The following is a 20,300-nucleotide window of genomic DNA, read 5'->3' as shown; positions in this document are numbered from 1 at the left end:
TCAAGAGTTAGACGCTTAATCGACTTAACCACCCAGGCATCCCCACCTTAACTTACTGATTCTTCCATTATTTCCTCTGATTCGTAATGCTACCTCTTACATATCAAGTTTCTACTGTGTGTATGTTTGCTAAAAAGGGTCTGTTCTATACCACTGATATTTTTTGGTTTACTCCTATACCAACATCACATTGACTTAATTAACTTCAGAAGTCCTGGTGTCTATAGGCATGCTCTCCACCTTGGTCTACAGCTTCAAAATTGCCTCCTTTATTCTTGGACCTTGGCTCTTCGGTATAATATTTACAGTCCGTTCGTTAAGTTTTACCAAAAATCTGTTGGGATATTGATGGGAATTATATCAAATGTATCAATTATTTTGGGAAAAAGTGACACTTTTATATTAGGGTTCCTTTCAGAAAAATGGTATCTACTTCATTTTAGTATACATGCTGCCAAAGTGAGTAATGGGGTATACTTCATTAGGTAGATCTTCTTTTAAGACTTGCAACCAAATTTTATAATTTTCTCCACTGGATTAATCATGTCTTTTATTCTGATGTTTTGACATCTGAACTTCACTCACCCTAGGAAGACTGGCCCTCCCTCCCAAGGTTAGCCAATTCTTAGAGACAGTAAACTACTCACCTGGAAGTGTACCTTTCATAAACAAACTAATCAATCCAGAGCCTCCTCCTCACTCCTCTATTTGGCTCTTACACTCAGGACCAATAATCCCCTATCCTACTTACCTCAGGACCAGGTACCACACAACTCAGGACAGCCTTACACTACAGCCCGCTGAGATTATTCATACTAGCCAATCCTAAACCTGCCTTCCCTGCTTTCACTGTGCCTTCCCACACAAACCACAAAAACATCTCTTTTCCTCCCAAATCCTTCAGTCTCCTGACCAACCCTGATGCTTCCCTGTGTGGCCCCCTACATGGCCTGTCATGTCTCCTGTTTCTAGGGATTTGTGACTATAAAAATTCCTTCTGCATGACAGCCATTTCCATGTCTGTGTGTCTCACCATACCTGATGAAAGCAAATCTGAGCACATTTTTAAATCTTCATTAAGATTGCACATATTTTCTGTATATTTTTTCTTATTTAACTAATAGTTTTTATTTTAATGTTTTACTAAGTGCAGAAGTCTTAAGTCAATGAGTTTTTATATATGTATACACCCACAAAATTACTATCCAGATCAAATACAGAATATTCAAGTACCCAAAAGATTCCCTCCAACATTCTTTACTCAAAAAGGTAAACACTACTTGTGGGGCGCCTGGGTGGCGCAGTCGGTTAAGCGTCCGACTTCAGCCAGGTCACGATCTCACGGTCCGTGAGTTCGAGCCCCGCGTCAGGCTCTGGGCTGATGGCTCAGAGCCTGGAGCCTGTTTCCGATTCTGTGTCTCCCTCTTTCTCTGACCCTCCCCCGTTCATGCTCTGTCTCTCTCTGTCCCAAAAATAAATAAACGTTGAAAAAAAAAAATTTAAAAAAAAAAAAAAAAAAGGTAAACACTACTTGGAGTTTTTAATACCATATACTAAAGAATATATGAATCAAGAATTTTACCTATTCTTGATTTCTTATGGAAAGGTACTATATTTTGCACCTGGCTTCTTTTGCTTACATTATCTATGATATACATTCACTTATGTTGTTAATAGTTTTAGTTGCTCTTTTCCATGAGTGTATATGTTCCATAATGTGAATATAACACAATTTATTTATTCTATTATTAACATTTAGCAATTATGAATGAAGCTACTTTGAACACTCTTGCACCTATCCTTTGATAGATACAGGCATTCATTTCTGATGCAGTAAATGCTAGATCACAGGGTGACTTATGTTAGCTTTAGCAGATAATGGCAAAGTTTTCCAAAGTGTTTCTACCAATTTATACTCTTAGAAATATATGAGAATTGTAGGGGCTCCACAGTTTGCCAAAACTTGATATTGTGAGTTATTTTCATTTTAGCCACTGTGGTCCATAATGGGCCTGTTTCCTTTTGTCATCACCCTTGTTTTGTTTATTACTTTCTTGTAGGAAAATCTTTAACTATTGATTCAATATCTCTAATAGCTATATTTCCATCCAGGTTTTCAATTTATTAAGTTAGTTCTGTTAAATTATATTTTGTTGAGTAATCATTTATTGAGTCCAAATTTTCATATTTATCATTCTAAAATGGTTCATAGTATTTGGTCTTCTTTCTTTCTTTTTTTTTTTTTTAATGTTTATTTCTTGAGAGAGAGAGAGAGAGAGAGAGAGAGAGAGAGAGAGAGAGAATGTGAATAGGGGAGGGGCAGAGAGAAAGGGAGACACAGAATCCAAAGCAGGCTCTAGGCTCCAAGCTGTCAGCACAGAACCCAACACCGGGCTCAAACCCACAACCACAAACCATGAGGTCATGACCTGAGCTGAAGTTGGACACCCAACCGACTGAGTCACCCAGGCACCCCTTTCTTAAACCATAGCTAAATCTATACTTTAGAAGTCCTTTTTAATCCCAATATTGTTTTTTGTGCTTTGTCTCCTTGATTAATTTTGTCTGATGCCCAATAGTTTGGCCGTTATGAAAAGAACCAGATTTAGGTTTTGGTGATTTTCTCTAAGGTTTCCTTGTTTTCTATTCGATCATTTAATCCTATATTATTTCAATACTTCTATTTCCTATTTTTCTTTTGATGATTTCTTCAACTGTCCTTTTCCTGATTACATAAATTGGATGTTTTAGCTCATTCATTTTCATGCATATATTAATTTCAATATATGCATAGGAGACTAAAAATTTCCCTCTAAGAATATCTTTGGTGTCAGCCCACAAGCTGTGGTATTTTTTATATCGCTCTGTTCTAAAAGTTTTTTTTTAATTTTTTAAAAATGTTTGTTTATTTTTGAGAAAGAGAGACAAGAGTGTGAGTGGGAGAGGGACAGAGAAAGAAGGAGACACAGAATCCAAAGCAGGCTCCAGGCTCTGAGCTGTCAGCATAGAGCCCAATGCGGGGCTTGGACTCACGAACCATGAGATCATGACCTGAGCCAAAATTGAACACTTAACTGACTGAACCACTGAAGCGCCTCAAAAGTTTTCTAATTTTTGTCCTAATTTCTTCAATGGTCTGTAAGTAGCAAGAAAGCTGGCTTTAAATTTCTAAAAATACATGATTTGGGGGGGGATTACATTCTAACTTAATTGTACTACAGTCTGAGAAGGTAATATATACAACATCAATCTTTTGGTGTTTGTTGAAACTCATACTTTCTGGCATAGTGAGGTAAAGATTATAAATGTTCTAGAAGTGCTTGAAAGAATATGACTTTTCAAACTGTTGGGTATAGGGTTCCATAAATACATACATTAGATCAAGATTACTAGTTGTCATTCAACTCTTCAATTTCTTGCTTTCATGTTACTAATCTAATAATTCCTAGTAAATGTGTAAGAATGTTACCTGTATGATTAAAGGTTTGCTCATTACCATGTGAAATTTTATTTTCTTTATATATTTCTGGGCTTGACTATTAGATACATGTAAGTTTAGAATCTTTACAGGCTCCTGGTTAGATATTATTTAAACCTTATATAAGAGTCTTCTTTTTAAACTTTGAGAGAGAGAGAGAGAGAGAGAGAGAGAGAGAGAGAGAGAAAGCAAGCAGGGGAGAGGGCAGAGGGAGAGAGAGAGAGAGAGAAAGAAAGAGAGAGAGAGAATCGTAAGCAGGCTCCACACTCAGCACAGAGCCTGATGTGGAGCTTGATATGATGACCTGGGATTATGACCTGAGCTGAAATCAGGAGTCTGACACTCAACCAACTGGGCCACCCATATAAGAGTCATTTTTATGCTCAACATCACTCATCATCAGGGAAATACAAATCAAAACCACAATGAGATACCACCTCACACTGGTCAGAATGGCTAAAATTAACAACACAGGAAAACAACAGATGTTGGTGAGGATGCAAAGAAAAAGGAACCCTTTTACATTTTTGGTGGTAATGCAAACTGGTGCAGCCACTCTGGAAAAAGTATGGAAGTTCCTCAAAAAGGAAAAAACTAGAACTATCCTACAACCCAGCAACTGCACTACTATAGGTAGTATAGGTAAATACTTTTACCCAAAGTATACAAAAATACAGATTCAAAGGGGTACATGCACCCTGATGTTTAAAGCTGCATCAACAATAGCCAAACTATGGAAAGAGTCCAAATGTCCATTGACTGGATGTCCATTGACTTTATCCATGAATGGATAAAGAAGAGGTGTATATACATACAATGGAAAATTACTCAGCCATCAAAGATAATGAAATCTTGCCATTTGCACTGATATAGATGGAGCTAGAGTGTATTATGGTAAGCAAAATAAGTCAAAGAAAAATACAATATGACTTCACTCATATTGTAATTGGAATTGAAGAAAAAAACAGATGAACACAGAAAAAAAAAGAGGTAAACCATACAACAGATACTTAAGTATAGAGAACAAACTGAGGGTTGATGGAGGGAGGTGGCGGGGGTGGGGGGGTGGGAAATGGGTTAAATGAGTGATGGGTATTAAGGAGGGCACCTGTGATGAGCACGAGGTATTGTATGTAAGCGATGAATCACTAAATTCTACTAAAAATGAGTATTACACTGTATGTTAACTGGAATTTAAATAAAAACTTGAAAGAAAAAAATTTTTTGAAAACAAAAATGGAGACTATGATTTTATCCTGTGTAAAAAGCTGTTATAATTATATTACTATATAGGAAAATATTATTAAACTAAAAAATTTTAAATGTTTATTAGTTTAAATGTTAATTGACATTGATAGTTAAGGGTTCCTTAGTCAAGACTACCTACAAAACTTTATATTAAGACATGCTTTATACAAAATCAGGGCACCTGGATGGCTGAGTTGGTTAAGTATCTGGCTCTTGATTTCAGCTCAGGTCATGATCTCAAGGTTTGTAGGTTCAAGCCCTGTGCCAGGCTACACACTGATAGTGCAGAGCCTGCTTGGGAGTCTCTCTCTCTGCCCCTCCCCAATTTAGGTATGTGTGCACGCTCTCTCTCTCAAAATAAACTTAAAGAAAAAAAAAAAGACATGCTTTATACTTTCTTTTACTCACGAATATATTTACTCATGAATTTTATGTAGGAAATAATTTCAGAAAAAAGTAAATATCATTACATTGATAATCATTATCAGACTTCTAATCCCAATCCAGAATGCCAGTAACATGAAATTTTTAATGAAAAATGAAAAACTATTAACAGACAAAAAGAACATTAAATTTTTCTACTGCTAAGTTTCTGAAATATTTTCATTTTAAAAATTAGCTACAGGGGTGCCTAGGTGGCTCAGTCAGTTAAGCATCCGACTCTCAATTTCTGCTCAGGTCATGATCTCACAGGTTGTGAGTTTCAGCCCTGCATCGGGCTCTGTGCTGACAGCGCAGAACCTGCCTGGGATTCTCTCTCTCTCTCTCTCTCTCTCTCTCTCTCTCTCTCTCTCTCTCTCTCTTCCTGCCCCTCTCCTGCTCACTCTCTCACTCTCAAAAATAAATAAATAATTTAAAAGCAGATAATAAAAATTAGCTACAATTTAAAAAAGGTAATATATTCTTTTTCCCCCTACAAAAACAATTATCTGCTTTAAAACACATACCTCTTTCCTTGTTTACTTTGTTCAAGTAAGTCTACCTTTAACTTTATACATTCCTCTTGGGACTTCTGCAAACTCTGCTCCTTTTCAATCACCATTTTCTGGCTCTGCTCTAATTTATCTTCTGCCTCTCTATAAAATAAAGGAAAATATTTTTTAAAGGCTATTAAAGATATTATTCCAGTTATGCAAGATAGCTCAACATTAGGAATTCTATCAGCTTAAATTAGCAAGGTAAGAGAAACCAAGATTTAGTAAGAAATAGAGAAAAGGCATATTTATCACTTATCAACTAAGAGTTTTTACAAGGAATAAAATGATACATATACAGTCAGATACTAGAAGCAAACCATACAGTTCAAAAATTAGGTAAGAATGACTATTATTACCACTATATCCAATGATTTTTCTGATAGTTACTAAAAGAAAAATGAAAAAGTACTAAATAGAAATTTTGAAAAAGAAAGACAATATTTTCTTTTTCTGCTAATATTGTTAGCTGCCTGAAAAATCCAGGAGAATCAAAATGCAAAATTATTAGGGTAAAATAATATGACAACTAGTCCAATTACAAAATAATTATATTACACAAAGAGCAACAGCCTTCCTATATACCATCAATTAACAGAACATGAACAAATTCACAACAACCAAAAATATAAAATATCTAGGAATAAAATTACAACATCATGTGATACAAGGAAAATTACAAAATTCTGATGGTCACAAAAGATGACTTTAGTGTACATCAGAATAACCTGCAGGACTTACTAAAACACATATTACTGGATCCCACCTCTCACAGTTTGTGATTCAGTAAGTTTGAGACAGAACCTGAGATCTACAATTCTAACAACTTCCCAGAAGATGCTAATACTGCTGGTCCCAGAACTACACTTTGGGAATCACCAAAATGGAATGATGTGCTATTTACTATGCATATATTTCTCATTTTATTCAAAGCAAAAGGGGATAAATTATAAAGTGCCTGATTCCTTGTATTTTATTCTTAAACTCCCATTGAAGCACCAGTATATACTACTATATAGGGCAAGAAATGAATTAGTGCATATTAAATAAAAGCATGTAAATAAGCATCTCAGCTCATTTTATGTCTTTTTTTAGCCCCCGTAAAACACATGCATCTTGGAGCCAAGAGGAGTTATGATGGACCACAGAACAGATTCCACAGGTCCTAAGATAGTCTCTAAGCCACTAGAAATTTATGGGGTGGGGAACAAGATTTCACAAGATATATCAAAAAGCACAAGTAGGAAGTAAAAACTTTAAAGCCATAAAAAGTATATTTACCTCAAAACTTTATCTTGGGCTGAAACTTCTGCTTCCAAATTTATAATGTGTTCTTCCAAGATAGGCACACTGGCTGCCTGTTGTTGAACAGATTCAAGCATAGAAACCTAGAACAAAAAAGTAACTTTTAGCGCATTTTCTTTCACAAAATAATCTACTTGATCCTTTGTTTCTTTTTCTGTTTGCGAGGGTGTTCAATATAAAGCCCCAATCATCGATCAAATGTGAAGCTCACCCTATCTCTTCCTTTGATCAACATTTACATGGGTGTGTCATCATCACAAGCCAATATCAGCATGTAAGCTCCAGCCATTACCCTCAACTTAATATCCCAAGATAATTGATTAACTATTTGGGGGGAAATAAAGAATCTCTACTGAAACCAACTAGGAAGATAAATTTCACATAAACAGAAAATTCAATATAAAAGATAAAATTATAAAAAAGTAAATAAGAAAATACCTACTGAACCATTTTACAATTTAAGACCTAATTTTAGAATACATCTTACGAGAGAAAACTTAGAAAATACAAAAAGCAAAGTAATCCTACAACCTGGAAGATAAAAAGAATACAGCAGGGTGGGAATCTACAATCTAAATGGTGTCTGGAAAGAATATCAATAAGGGACCTAATTATCCCTGAAAAAAGGAAGCATGAGGTCCAGGAAAGAAAACCCAGAATACAGCTAAAAATGTGCTGGTAAGTCAACCCTCCTTTTCCCATTCCTTTCAAAACACCAACAGTCCAGTGATAGCCTACCAGGAAGAAAGAGAGAAAATTTATTATCTAAGAAACTGAACAGGAAAGGTTTAGGACTATGTAGAACGATGAGCAGGGATGAAGTAGTTATAAACAAGCTGGCTGACATAAAACAGTTTCCAACTTCCTACATCATCTCATTTAGGGCTATCCCACAGGTGGGAAATCAAAGGATTCTTTGCTGGAAAAATTCAACAGCTCCAAAGAAAAAGGCCTCACATACTGATTTTGGGCAAAAGAGGCTGGGTATCTCCCTAGAAAAGATCCACCTCCCCAGGCATCACCAACATATGAAGTGCATTGGACAATAAACTTCACCTTTGTACAGAGAGCTTCCAAAGCGCATTTAAGTGCCTTTCTCTTAAATATAAAAAGGTAAAACATGAACATCTGAAAAAAAGGCTTCTAACATAAAAAGTCAAAGGCCATAACGAAAGAAAAAGGCAACTGGCAGCAAGTAAGGCAAGTATGCACACACACATAGAAACATACATTAAATCTTAAGAAAGCTAAGTGAAGATACTGCATCAGGATGTTCTTCCAAACCCCCCCCCCCCAAAAAAAGATTAAGAGAATATGGAAAAGCTCTGGAAAATGAAAAAAAAAAAATCTGACAGCTAAAGTAAGATTCAATAAAGGTGTAGATGATAGCTTTGAGGAAATTTGAAAAGTATCATAAGAAGACAAGGAGATGGAAAACATGAAAAAAAACCTTAAAAGATTCAGAGGACCAATTGAGGCAATCCAATATTCACCTAATAGGAAAAATAAAAGAGAACAGAAGGAAGAAAAGCAGATAGGTGTAAATGGGCCTTAACATACAAAGGTAGACACATAAGGGTAGTAGCAGACCTATCTACTGAAACTTGGCAGGCCAGAAAGGAATGGCATGAAATCTTCAATGTGATGAACAGGAAAAATATGCAGCCGAGAATCCTTTATCCAGCAAGTCTGTCATTCAGAATAGGAGAGATAAAGGTTTTCCCAAACAAACAAAACTTAAGGAATTCATTACCACTAAACCAGCCCTACAAGAGATTCTAAGGGGGACTCTGTGAGTGAAATGTTGCAAGGACCACAAAGTACCAGAGACATTACTACAAACATGAAACCTACAGATAACACAATGACACTAAACCCATATCTTTCAATAATAACACTAAATGTAAATGGACTAAAAGCTCCAACCAAAAGACATAGAGTATCAGAATGGATAAAAAAAAAACAAGACCCATCTATTTGCTGTCTACAAGAGACTGATTTTAGACCTGAGGACATCTTCAGATTGAAAGTGAGGAGATGGAGAACTATCTATCATGCTACTGGAAGTCAAAAGAAAGCTGGAGTAGCCATACTTACATCAGGCAAACTAGACTTTAAATTAAAGGCTGTAACAAGAGATGAAGGGTAATATATAATTACAATGTCTATCCATCAGGAAGAGCTAACAATTATAAATGTCTATGCACCAAATTCAGCAGCACCCAAATATATAAAACAATTACTCACAAACATAAGCAACCATATTGATAAGAATGTGGTAATTGCAGGGGACTTTAATATTCCACTTACAACAATGGATAGATCATCTGGACAGAGAATCAGTAAAGAAACAATGGCCCTGAATGATACATTGGACGAGATCAACTTGACAGATATTTAGAACTCTGCATCCCCAAACAACAGAATATACTTTCTTCTCAAGTACATGCAGAACATTCTAAGACAGATCACATACTGGGTCACAAAACAGCCCTTAATAAGTATAAAAGAATTGAGATCATACCATGCACACTTTCAGACCACAATGCTATGAAACTTGAAATCAACCACAGGAAAAAGTCTGGAAAACCTCCAAAAGCATGGAGATTAAAGAACACCCTACTAAAGAATAAACTGGTCAACCAGGCAATTAGAGAAGAAATTTAAAAATATATGGAAATAAATGAAAATGAAAATACAACAATCCAAACACCTTGGGATGCAGCAAAGGCAGTCATGAGAGGAAAATACATTGCAATCCAGGCCTATCTCAAGAAACAAGAAAAATCCCAAATACAAATTCTAACAGCACACCTAAAGGAACTAGAAGCAAAACAGCAAAGACACCCCAAACCCAGCAGAAGAAGAGAAATAATAAAGATCAGAGCAGAAATAAACAACATAGAACCCCCCCCAAAAAAACAAAAACAAAACAAAACAAAAAACAGTAGAGCAGATAAATGAAACCAAGAGTTGGTTTTTTGAAAAAATAAACAAAATTGATAAACCTCTAGCCAGGCTTCTCAGAAAGAAAAGAGAGAGGACCCAAATAGATAAAATCATGAATGAAAATGGAATTATTACAACCAATCCCTCAGAAATACAAGCAATTATCAGGGAATACTATGAAAAATTATATGCCAACAAAATGGACAACCTGGAAGAAATGGACAAATTCCTAAACTCCCACATACTTCCAAAACTCAAACGGAAAGAAATGGAAAATTTGAACAGACCCATAATCAGCTAAGAAATTGAAATCAGTTATCAAAAATCTCCCAACAAATAATCCTGGACCAGATGGCTTCCCAGGAAAATTCTACCAGACATTTAAAGCAGAGTTAATACCTATCCTTCTCAAGCTGTTCCAAAAAACAGAAATGGAAGGAAAACTTCTAGACTCATTCTATGAAGCCAGCATGACCTCGATTCCTAAACTAGACAGAGACCCCACAAAAAAGGAGAATTACAGGCCAATATCCCTGATGAACATGGATGCAAAAATTCTCAACAAGATACTAGCAAGTCGAATTCAACAGCATACGAAAACAATCATTAAGCATGATCAAGTGGGATTCATTTCTGGGCTGCAGGGCTGGTTCAATATTTGCAAATCAATCAGTGTGATATATCACATTAATAAAAGAAAGGATAGGGGCGCCTGGGTGGCGCAGTCGGTTAAGCGTCCGACTTCAGCCAGGTCACGATCTCGCGGTCCGGGAGTTCGAGCCCCGCGTCGGGCTCTGGGCTGACGGCTCAGAGCCTGGAGCCTGTTTCCGATTCTGTGTCTCCCTCTCTCTCTGCCCCTCCCCCGTTCATGCGCTGTCTCTCTCTGTCCCAAAAATAAATAAACGTTGAAAAAAATAAATAAATAAATAAATAAAAGAAAGGATAAGAACCATACAATCCTGTCAATAGATGCAGAAAAAGCAGTTGACAAAATACAGCATCCTTTCTTAATAAAAACCCTCAAGAAACTCAGGATAGAAGGAACAAATCTAAACATCATAAAAGCCATATATGACAACAGCTAAATCATCCTCAATGGGGAAAAACCGAGAGCTTTCGCCCTGAGATCAGGAAGACGACAGGGATTTCCACCCTCATCGCTGTTGTTTAACATAGTGTTGGAAGTCCTAGCATCAGCAGTCAGACAACAAAATGAAATCAAAGGCATCAAAAGTGGCAAAGATGAAGTCAAACTTTCACTATTTGCAGACGACACGATACTCTACATGGAAAATCCAACAGACTCCACCAAAAGTCTGCTAGAACTGATACATGAATTCAGCAAAGTCGCAGGGCACAAAATCAATGTACAGAAATCGGTTGCATTTTTATACACCAATAATGAAGCAAAAGAAAGAGAAATCAAGAAACGGATCCCATTCACAATTGCATCAAGAACCATAAAATGCGTAGGAATAAACCTAGCCAAAGATTTAAAATATATGTATGCTGAAAACTATAGAAAGCTTATGAAGGAAATTGAAGAAGACACAAAGAAATGGAAACACATTCCATGCTCATGGATTGGAAGAATATTGTTAAAATGTCTATACTACCCAAAGTAATCTACACATTCAATGCAATCCCAATCAAAATTGCACCAGCATTCCTCTCAAAGCTAGAACAAGCAATCCTAAGATTTGTATGGAACCACAAAAGACCCCGAATAGCCAAAGTAATACTGAACAAGAAAACCAAAACAGGAGGCATCACAATCCCAGATTTTAGTTTCTGCTACAAAGCTGTAATCATCAAGACAGCATAGTATTGTCACAAAAACGGACACATAGACCAATGGAATGGAATAGAGACCACAGAATTGGACCAACAGATGTATGGCCAACTAATCTTTGACAAAGCTGGAAAGAGTATCCAATGGAAAAAAGATAGTCTCTTTAACAAATGGTGCTGGGAGAACTGGACAGCAACATGCAGAAAAATGAAACTAGACTACTTTCTTACACTATTCACAAAAATAAACTCAAAATGGATAAAGGACCTGAATGTGAGACAGGAAACCATCAAAACCCTAGAGGAGAAAAAAAAAAAAGAAAAAAAGCAGGAAAAAACCTCTCTGACCTCAGCCGCAGGAATTTCTTACTTGACTCATCTCCAAAGGCAAGGGAATTAAAAACAAAAATGAACTATTGGGACCTCATCAAGATAAAAACTTCTGCACTGCAAAGGAAACAGTCAACAAAGCTAAAAGGCAACCGACAGAATGGGAAAAGATATTTGCAAATGACATATCGGATAAAGGCCTAGTATCCAAAATCTGTAAAGAACTCACCAAATTCCACACCCGAAAAACAAATAATCCAGTGAAGAAATGGGAAGAAGACATGAATAGACACTTTTCTAAAGAAGACATCCAGATGGCCCAAAGACACATGAAAAGATGCTCAATGTCACTCCTCATCAGGGAAACACAAATCAAAACCACACTAAGGTACCACCTCATGCCAGTCCAAGTGGCTAAAATGAACAAATCAGGAGACTACAGATGCTGAAGAGGATGGGGAAAAACGGGAACCCTCTTGCACTGTTGGTGGGAATGCAAACTGGTGCAGCTGCTCTGGAAAACAGTGTGGAGGTCCCTCAAAAAATTAAAAATAGATCTACCCTATGACCCCGCAATAGCATTGCTAGGAATTTACCCAAGGGATACAGGAATGCTGATGCATAGGGGCACTTGTACCCCAATGTTTATAGCAGTGCTTTCAACAATAGCCAAATTATGGAAAGAGCCCAAATGTCCATCAACTGACGAATAGATAAAGATGTGCTTTATCTATACAATGGACTACTACTTGGAAATGAGAAAGAATGAAATCTGGCCATTTGCAGCAATGTGGATGGAACTGGAGGGTATTATGCTAAGTGAAGTAAGTCAGGCAGAAAAGACAGTTACCATATGTTTTCACTCATATGTGGATCCTGAGAAACTTAACAGAGAACCATGGGGGAGGGGAAGGGAGGAAAAAAAAGTTACAGAGAGGGAGGGAAGAAACCATAAGAGACTCTTGGATACTGAGAACAAACGGAGGCTTGATGGGGGTTGGGGAGAGGGAAAGTGGTGATGGGCATTGAGGAGAGCACCTGTTGGGATGAGCACTGGGTGTTGTATGGAAACCAATCCAACAATAAATTATATTTAATATAAAAAATAATAAAAATAAAAATAAACATTTAAAAATAAAAATTTTTAAATAAAAAATACAAAGGAAGATAAATAAGTTGTATTTCCTTCATACAAGAAATAAAACTAAATAAATTGATAATCTTAAGATTTTAAGAAGCTATGACTTATGTAAATGTACACACTATACAAGCTAACCTAAATCATTTTCAGATATTAAATTCATATAAAATTGATTTAATAACATGTTGATACTATATTATCATAACAAAAGTTATTATACATAACACATTAAGGCAAAACATGGAATATTTTTCCAATTATAAATCTTAAAATGATTCCAGTTAATTTCTACTTGCATAGTCACACTTCAAGAAACATACTTTTGCTCTTGACTGTGTTAATTCAAAGTGGACAGATTCCATTTTAGTCATTAAAGAATGATTCTGTGAGACCAAACAAGCATTTTGTTGCCTAAGTTTGTTAAGTTTTTCTCGAAGACTTCTGATCTCCTGATCCATGGAAGTAGATGAAAAAGACATCTGAAAAATGAAAAAGAGCAAGCTGTGTTGCATTATTTCATTATATGTAATTAATGGAAAACTGTAAACAATTATCAGTAAAATGTCTACATAGCTCAGAAAATGAGTTAAGATGTTTAGTAAGTGTGGTTGAGGACGTGTGGGACAGTAAGCGCTCTCCTCCACTGTGGTGAACACATACATAAGTATAGTTTAGAAAACAATGGTACACTTTGGGAAAGTTCTTAGTATTACCAGTAAAGTTCAACATACTAAGACTCAACAATATTACCCCTGGGTATAAATTTAAAACTTTTGCAGCGGGGGGCGCCTGGGTGGCTCAGTAGGTTAAGTGGCCGACTTCGGCTCAGGTCATGATCTCACTGCTCTTGAGTTCCAGCCCTGCGTCAGGCTTTGTGCTGACACCTCAGAGCCTGGAGCCTGCTTTGGATTCTGTGTCTCCCTCTGTCTCTGCTCCTCCCCTACTCACAGTCTGTCTCTCTCAAAAATAAATAAACATTAAAAAAATTTTTTTACACCTGAAAATATAAAAATATTCATACTAAATTTCCCCATAAGAGACAATAAATGGAAAAAAACCAAATGACTGTCAACAATAAAATGGATAATGGATAAATTCTTTAAACCAACTCTTCATTTCGGCTAGGGTCATGATCCCAGGGTCATGGGATTGAGCCCTGTTTTGGGCGCTAGACCGAGCATGGAGCCTGCTTAAAATTCTCTCTCCCTCTGCCCTTCTCCCACCTTGTGCTCTCTCCCTCTGAAATAAAAAATAAATTAAAAAAATAAAAATAAAAAAGTAAACTATACACAAATTTTTATTATACTTTTAAATATATATTTTATAATAAATTAATTTTCTAGAAGGTTGAGGTTTTCAAGACATAATTTTTTTTTAAAAAAGTAATAGACTTATGCAATTCAAAAGTCATAACTATACAAAACATACAGAAGCCTCATTCCCATTTTTAGTAGATAGGTAACCATTTTTATAAGTTTCTTATTTATAAAACACCAATCACACAGCAAAAAAAAAAAAAAATAGGGAACTGCTTATACAGTTATTAACTACAGAGTTATTAAGTTATGGTCTTAACTAAGCCCAGTCTTCTAGTGTTTCCACATTCATTTGCAAGCAATACAAATTACCCACTCCCACACTGACTTACGCAAAATCTAGCATTCTAATTATGCATTCTGTACCTTGCATTTTTTAAACTATATATCCTGCCAGTCTCTCCACAATCAATGTAGTTGGAAAGTCCTATTCTTTTATTCTCTCCCCCACCTCAGCTGCAGTTTCCATTGCATGTTTATTCAACTAATCCCCTATTACTGGACACTTGAGGTATTTCTAATCTTCTGCTATAACAAACAATGTTTCATTTTGTACTTATGCAGGCATACCTGCCAGGTATTTTTCTAGAAATGGGATTTCCACATCAAGAGTAAACGTATTTGTGATTTTGGGAAACATTACCGAATGCCCCTCCACAGGGGCTATATCATTTTGCATTCCTACCAGCATTGTATGAGAACACCTATCTCCTTCTAATTTCACCACAAAATACGGTATCAAACATCTGGATGTTTTAACAATCTGATAGGTTAAGAACTGGTACCTAAGTATAGTTTCACTGTGAATTCCTTTTATTATGAATGAGAATGAACACCTTTTTATTGGTTTGAAGATCATTTTAATTTCCTTTTTCACACATATCTATTGCCCATTTTTCTATCGGGTTGTTTATCTTTTCTTCTTTCTAGAAGCTCTTCCCATATTAAAGAGATTACCCCTTTGTCTTTAACAGGTATTACCAATATTTTCCCCCTCCAATTTATCATCTGTCTTTTGATTTTGCTTAAGGTAAAACACAATGATTTCAGATAAAGCATATATGTAACAAAACTGATCAGCAATTTGAGTTAGGATAGAGGTCAATTTTCCAGAATGTAAAAAAAAATTTTTTTGCCCCCAGAATTACATAATCTTTGTAGACATGGAATTTGAATTTATTTTCTAAATTGCTGGCTCACACTGCTTCATTAAGTAGCTTCCTTACAAAAAGAAAACCTCTTGGAGCACACTGGGTAGCTCAGTCAGTTAAACATCTGACTTTTTTTTTTTTTTTCAACGTTTATTTATTTTTGGGACAGAGAGAGACAGAGCATGAACGGGGGAGGGGCAGAGAGAGAGGGAGACACAGAATCGGAAACAGGCTCCAGGCTCTGAGCCATCAGCCCAGAGCCCGACGCGGGGCTCGAACTCACGGATCCCGAGATCGTGACCTGGCTGAAGTCAGACGCTTAACCGACTGCGCCACCCAGGCGCCCCAAACATCTGACTTTTGATTTCAGCTCAGGTCATCATCTCACGGTTCGTGAGTTTGAGCCCCACATGGGGCTCCGCGCTGACAGTGTGGAGCCTGCTTAGGATTCTTTCTCTTTCCCTCTCTCTCTGCCTCTCCCCAACTTGTGCGTGTGCATGTTCTCTCTCTCTCAAAATATCTAAATAAACTTAAAAAAAAAAAAGAAAAAACATCTCAATTGTTAGCTTTCTGAAGTGGGAAGACAAATTTTTATTCAAAAAGATGATGAAGTGCATATGCAACTGTATCTATATATGCATGCTGGCAGTGAGGCAATAGAGCATAGGAAGAGAGTGGAAAGGGAGATTAAAGGGTTGAGTAAGGAAGAAAGGTAAACACAGTGAGATGGACAATATGATTGAATACGAAATATGGAGAGAGAGAGTTCCAGACTAGTAAAGATGTCGAAGAGCAGCCACAAAATTCAGGGATAATGAAAAGAACAACACCATGTTATCATATAGCACCTGATTCAGGCTAAATATGGTAAATATACCTTAACCACTGAATAAATAACTGATTACCTATTCCGTACATGGGATAGTGCCAAAAATCACAGGAGTTACAATTTACTTAGGAAAGCAAGCCATTTAATTGCAAAAAGGTAATAAATATAGAAGTTTAAAAATAGAGCAACACACCAAAGCAACTATTTTCTTGTTAGGACACAAAAAGAACCATAACATTTAAATTCAATGAGTCTTAAGCATGATGATAAAAGACTATGGAAAACATAAGACATTTAAAGACAAAACTCAAAGTATTTTAAGTAGACAGATCTAAAACCAAAACTACTTTTATGTAGACAGGTCTAAAAACAATAACCTTATCTCTTGTTTTTTTTTGAAAATCAGTACAGCCACTGGGCATTTTACAAACTGTTTTATAAGGTGTGTGATTCAAAAGTCCAAGCTGGTTAGGCAGGGAAAGATCTTCCAGGATGAGTTTTTCAGACCTTGAGAGATTAGAGGTATAATCAGAATTTTCACTTGGACTAACACTAGAGAAAAAAGAAAAATACATTTTAATTCCTAGGTGATTTAAGTAGTCACTCCAATTTCTATACATCAAATAAGAAAACAGGAAGAAAAGCACCTGAAGTGCTGCTGGAAATCACATTCAGTTCTGAACTTAAGGCAATGTCACAACTAAATTTCTTAATAAAGTGTAATTAGTTTTAAACTAACAATCTGTGTAGTCTAGAGACTATACGCTAGAATTACTTAAGATTCAAAAAAAGAGTCAAAATAATAAAAGATTAACCCTGAAACATATATTTTATACTGAGTCCTAATACAGTAAAAGTGTCAACTTAATGTACAAACACTTCCCTAATATTTCTACTTTTTCCTTAAACCAAGGGTTACATTAAAAATTACAGAAAATTGGGGTGCCTGGGTGGATCAGTCGGTTAAGTGTCCGACTTCGGCTCAGGTCATGCTCTCGCAATCTGTGAGTTCCAGACCTGTGTCAGGCTCTGTGCTGTCAACTTAGAGCCTGGAGCCTGCTTCAGATTCTGTGTCTCCCTCTCTCTCTGCCCCTCCCCTGCTCTTGCTCTGTCTCTCTCTCTCTCTCTCTCTCAAAAATAAATATTTTTTAAAAATTATTATCTAATTAGATAATTATTATCTAATTATCTAATATTTATTATCTAAATATGTATTAGAAACAAAATATCTAATAATGAAATTCATACATTTTACATTCATAAAGTCATATTCTAAAGTCTACATATGATTTTACTTACTTACCTGGATAACTCTTCCCCTAAACTCTGCAAACTCCATTCCGTTATCTTCAGTTCATGTCTTAAAGAAGCAACATTTGCAAGCAAACTTTCTTCTTCATGGTCTTTATTACAGTAGTCTGATGAACTAGATTCCATTTCTTAAAAAATGAAATGAATTTCTTGTACCTTGATGGAAAGAATCTGTGGTGTCAGTCAAAATACTCTCACAATAGAATTTAACTCATTATTTTTCTATTTTCTCAAATGATGTGCAATCTTTCGTAGTAATTTAAAACAAAACAAAACCCCAGTAACAAGGAATTTCTCTGCACTGTAAAGCCATGCAAATGGAAAGTTCAATAGAATTTCAGTGAGTCAATTTTTTATTATATACAGAGTCTAGTTATTCTAGTCCCCCTTCTCCAAGCACATTTAATCTTTCTAACAATTGTGTGCATTAAGTACTTTTATTTTACGTTAAAGATGAACTAAGAATATGACAAATTAATTTACTCAAGGTCATACAAACTGTCAATGGTAGAAACAAGATTTGAACTGAAGTCATCAGGATCCAAAGACCTTTTAATTATGTTGCACTGCAATTTCTAACTTATTATAAATCAATTTCAATATGAGCTGTTTGAACTTACATGCTCAAGTTACAAGGTCCGGAAACCTGATAAAAATGGTATCATTATAATCATTCATATTTTCTTAAAAGCAATTTATTACCAAGTAAAGTTTAACTCCTTCTCCTATTTAAAATGGTTATAAGGTTTAAAAAACACACACAGTCACATCACAACCATAAGGATCAAAATGGCATTTAGCAAGTTAACTCATAGAAATACATGAAGAAAAGCTTTTCTTTCTTCAACTGATGACGATCTCTGGAGTTGTGAAATTCTCTACTAAATAACCTTTGCAAATAAAAAATCGTAACTAAGGGCCACATTTTGTTATTAATAATTAATACATAAAATCATTGCTTCAAAGTATATATTAGGAACTAATATAATAAAAACTAAGGCTTTAAAATCTTTACTACTCCTATAGATCTTTCTGCATCTTAAAATTACATTCTTCTTTCAAATCCCATTTACCTTTGTCATTGTAGCATCTCTCTCTCATTACCCTTCTAGAATTCTGACCACATCCCAAGCTCCAAAAGGTTAGGAGTCCTGTGTATTATGTTCAGGACTGTAAGGCACTTGCAGAAGTTCAGTATGTTCGGTGAATAAATGATGACTCCCTAATTGCCCTTCTTTCCTTTCATTGAGCCAAAATAGTTTGGTAAATTTACTTCCCACTCAAAATTTCTCAGATGTAAGGAGGAAGATTAAAAAGAAAACCCTCACCTTATTGTAAGAAACTGTGGCACGAAATTAAATGAGACGCAATGTCATCGCAGAGAAAATGTTTCTTTTTTCCCCTTTCGTTTGCACAAATTTGTTTCTGCTTAAGTGAGAAGACTCTCCCATACAAAAGTCAGTGGATCAGGTCCCCATTCTGCTCTATCTTTTCAACATCTCTAGCCTCCTACAGGATGGTGAAGGAAAAAAGGGTACAATTTGGGTAAATTCTAAAATGCCATTCAATATTACGTTTCAACTAAATCAGGTTTTGGGTCCAACATCTGTGTATGTTAATGTAACAATTCCCTAACACTTCAATACCAACGAATATATTTGCTTTTTAACTTTTTTTTCTTATTAGAGCATTTACTGTCAAAGATTTTTTTTCTTCCCTCCAACTTACAGTAGTTATAAAAGTCTATTCTCACACACGTGGCAAAGTATTTTTGGCCCTAATAACGTGTTTGTAGCTTTACGCACGCATACCCATCAACACCGAAGAACAAAGTGTTCTTTATAAACCTTGCAAGTAATAGGATGGGTTGTAGTCTTAAAAGATTCCTCATTTGGCAAGATCAGAGATTTATGTTGTATTGTCCTGTTATCAACTACTCTCAATTTGACAGAATTAATCCTACATTCATCTGGAAGCAGCAGAGAAAAACATGACCTCTTCCTCCCCGATTTCTCAAGTAAAACACAACCTGCAGAGCAGCCAGCGCAGTAAGGGTGAAAACGAAGCGCTTTCGAGGGTGCTGGGAGGGAAAGGAACGTAACTCCAGGTAGGCCTGTTTCTACCCTCCAAGGAGCAGTGACCACCCAAGCCGTAGTTGGGAGACAGACCCACCTGACAACAGCGCACACCGCGCTCTCATCCGCGTTCGGAAGCCTAAGACTCTCTACAGAGCTCGGGGCGTGGAAGCATCAAACACTTCACGCGGAGAACAAACGAACCACAGCCGCACGGAGTTCGAACCGCCGCGGGAGCCGTTGGGGACACGCCTCCCGGGCCTCAGACCCGCCCCCTGCGCAGGCTCTGCGTGAGGTGACGCCACGACGCGGGGTCGGTCGGGGATAGTGATCAGCGAGCGCATCCAAGCCCGCTCGCTCCGAACTACATTTCCCACAATTACTCCTACGACGCCCATTGGT

The 20,300-nt window shown here is 36.4% G+C and overlaps 1 protein-coding gene across 11 annotated transcripts in view; it reads right to left on the bottom strand.

The window, feature by feature from the left end:
* The window catches only part of CCDC18 (coiled-coil domain containing 18), a 116,610-nt gene extending 96,466 nt beyond the window's left edge, over window positions 1-20,144 (bottom strand). For 2 of the 11 annotated variants that reach the window (XM_019837450.3, XM_019837455.3), the window contains exons 1-7: window positions 19,996-20,144; window positions 19,152-19,332; window positions 17,816-17,979; window positions 16,890-17,064; window positions 13,537-13,695; window positions 6,982-7,088; window positions 5,674-5,802 (exon numbers count right to left, since the gene is read on the bottom strand). In XM_019837450.3, coding sequence (XP_019693009.1) covers window positions 5,674-5,802; window positions 6,982-7,088; window positions 13,537-13,695; window positions 16,890-17,064; window positions 17,816-17,949 — 704 coding nt within the window. In that variant the 5' untranslated portion in view covers window positions 17,950-17,979; window positions 19,152-19,332; window positions 19,996-20,144. The other 9 variants (XM_019837458.3, XM_019837457.3, XM_019837456.3 and 6 more) reach the window with 8 other exon arrangements.
* Window positions 20,145-20,300: the final 156 nt, after the last annotated feature.

This window comes from Felis catus, chromosome C1, assembly GCF_018350175.1.
Source record: "Felis catus isolate Fca126 chromosome C1, F.catus_Fca126_mat1.0, whole genome shotgun sequence".
Lineage (NCBI taxonomy): Eukaryota > Metazoa > Chordata > Mammalia > Carnivora > Felidae > Felis > Felis catus.
This window is presented reverse-complemented; position numbering and strand designations above follow the sequence as displayed.